The following is a 2,612-nucleotide window of genomic DNA, read 5'->3' on the forward strand; positions in this document are numbered from 1 at the left end:
TTTGTCAGGCAAATCAGATTTTATGGGCACTATTATAAGATACTAAAGAATACAAAAAAAAATTAAGACTGCTTTGTCCTCTTACTTTCAATTATTGTATTATTTTTTGCTTAATTTCTAGATTTTCCCCCCATGTTTATCATGTCTCTGTAGGGAAAGTGGGAAGAAACCATTTTCCACTTTATATTTCCTAAAAGCCCTGTCTGACTAAAGTTAATATGTTAGCCTATGGTCAGATACTTTTAATCAACAAAAGTAATAGTATGGGGACTTAATTCCAAAAATGTGTTGAAAGCAGGCAAGGAGTGAATAAAGTGGTAGTGGTGGTGATGGTGGTATAATACATTGTCATTCATCATTAGTCCCTTATAAATACTGAGAATACAAAAATGAATAAAAACATACTTGACAGAGTTCATAATTTACTGGAAACATGGCCTGTGAAACCATTACAATACAAATTGGTAAAAGATATATTCTGAACTTTATAACAGAAGCTATAGGAAGGAACAAGAAAACCTAACTCAGCTGTCAGCTGTGATTGGAGTCAGGCAGGCAGTGATGGTCCACAAAGTGGTGATTTCTGAACCACGTTTGAAGCACAGGTAGGAGTTAGTAGGTCAGACACATAGTGGAAGAGAATATAGCCTCACCTCATTCAGACATTTAGCTTGCTTGATAAACACGAGGGCACATAAAGTAGTGAGAGGTTCTTCAGTAAAATGACATAATGTTTTGGTTTATTTTTAGTTTTTATCTTGATAAAAACTTAAAATTCTTAGACTCTCAGAGCAAACCTAACCATGGCTTATTTTTCCCAATTTATAGACTCGATTCCATGGAACCATTTCACGCCCCATCACATAGGCTATCACTTAAAGTGTGTGAGTAGCATCCATCATACATCTCCAATCCACCACTATCCCAGGCTTATGCTCTTATTCATCTATCTGATCTGCCAAATCAGAAACACTGGAGTTATTCCAAACTCCCTTGCTCTCCTCACTTAATAGTCATCCTATCTTGTGAACCTTACTTCTAAATATTTCTCAAGTACACTGATTCTCTAAAATACTCACTGGGAGGAACAGAATGGGAATCTGTTCAGGAAGAGACATAAGAGATTAATAACAGATTAAAAGTCAGAAGCCCTAGGTTCTAGACTTGTTTTTCCAGTTGTCTTGCTTTACAAATTTAGATTATAGGTCTGAAATCTTGTAAGACAATGTTAAAAAGAAATACAAAACTATGCCAAAATTAAGGGGAAACCATCTTTTTAAATAACTTTTTTTTTTTCCAGCTTGGCTCTACTACTTGATTTCTAAAGGGTTTAGTAGTTACTCATCCACAGTTTAATTGTTTTGTCATTTCCTAATGCTGCTGATGCAATGATGTTTTCTGTAGGGTGACAAGCTGCTGAGATTACAACATCTGTATGACCTTGTAATTTCTGTACAATCTCTTTAGTCTGAAGATTCCAGATGTAAACCAGATTATCTTCTGAACCAGATACAATCCACTTTCCACCAGTAACTGAAAAGTTGGCAAATATGCAGTATTTCTCATTCTTATGGCCAGTGTACGTTTTCAGGCATCTGCCTCTGCTGTAATCCCACAGTTTAAGAGTATTGTCCAAGGTTGCAATTAGAATATATTTACCATTTGGAGAAAATGTTACAAAAGAGACAGGAGGGTTATCATCATCAATAAGTGTTTTTAAACACTGACCTGATGCAGTATCCCAAATTCTACAGATACCATCATAGCTACCTGATACTATCAAGGACCCGCTACAATTAAAATGAACAGCAGAAACTGGGTCAGAATGAGCAGACAAAGTCTTGAGGCACTTTCCTGTTTTCACCTCCCATATCTTCACACTCTCATCAAAAGATCCTGAAATGATGAGATTAGATGGTGGGTTGAAATTACAGCAAAAAACGTAATTACTGTGCCCCTTTAGCGTTTTCAGACATTTTCCAGATCTCACATCCCAAATCTTTAGCGTTTTATCATCTGAGGCAGAAACAAGCCAACTGGAATCTGATGACCAGGCAACATCTGATATTTCCAGACTGTGACCATAAAGTGTTTTCTCATACTTTCCATCATAGGCTCCCCAAATTATAATTACTTTATCAGCAGAAGAACTTGCTAGCCATTCTCCATTAGGGCTAAATTTAACTGATGATACTGCTTCCGTATGTCCCACGAGAGTAAATTTAAGAGCATAGTTTGGTTTTTCAGACATTTGCTTCCTCCCGTTGGCTGAGGGAAGGCTCGACTCTGCTTCACCATCTCCTGCCTCCTTTGTCGCCATGGTTCTGAAGCTCCAAGTAGGTTGGGTAAGCGTCCGGCCCTGAACGAGGCAGCCCAATATTCCGACTTTCTGCCCAGCAAAATGAAGATAAAAATATGAGATTCAAAAATAAACCAGCTTTTAATGATTTTAATTTCTGGACGGTCTTTAAACTACTATATACAATGATACAGCAGCACGGCTTGGACCACGTCCCCTTTTCCTTGCTTCCTTTGTAAACAAATACTTGAGAAATACTATTAAAAGAGTGCTATGCGTCGTCAGCAAGTAAGGTATTAGTGTTGGGTATTTT

The 2,612-nt window shown here is 37.3% G+C and overlaps 1 protein-coding gene across 1 annotated transcript; it reads right to left on the reverse strand.

Annotated features, from left to right (window-relative positions):
* Positions 1 to 405: 405 nt before the first annotated feature.
* Positions 406 to 2,351, reverse strand: WDR5B (WD repeat domain 5B). Its single transcript, XM_040484689.1, has one exon. It carries the CDS (start codon positions 2,318 to 2,320, stop codon positions 1,331 to 1,333), a length of 990 nt encoding a protein of 329 aa, XP_040340623.1. The 5' UTR covers positions 2,321 to 2,351; the 3' UTR covers positions 406 to 1,330.
* Positions 2,352 to 2,612: the final 261 nt, after the last annotated feature.

Source organism: Herpailurus yagouaroundi, unplaced genomic scaffold (genome assembly GCF_014898765.1).
Source record: "Herpailurus yagouaroundi ecotype Mexico unplaced genomic scaffold, PumYag 162, whole genome shotgun sequence".
NCBI classification, from domain to species: Eukaryota; Metazoa; Chordata; class Mammalia; order Carnivora; family Felidae; genus Herpailurus; species Herpailurus yagouaroundi.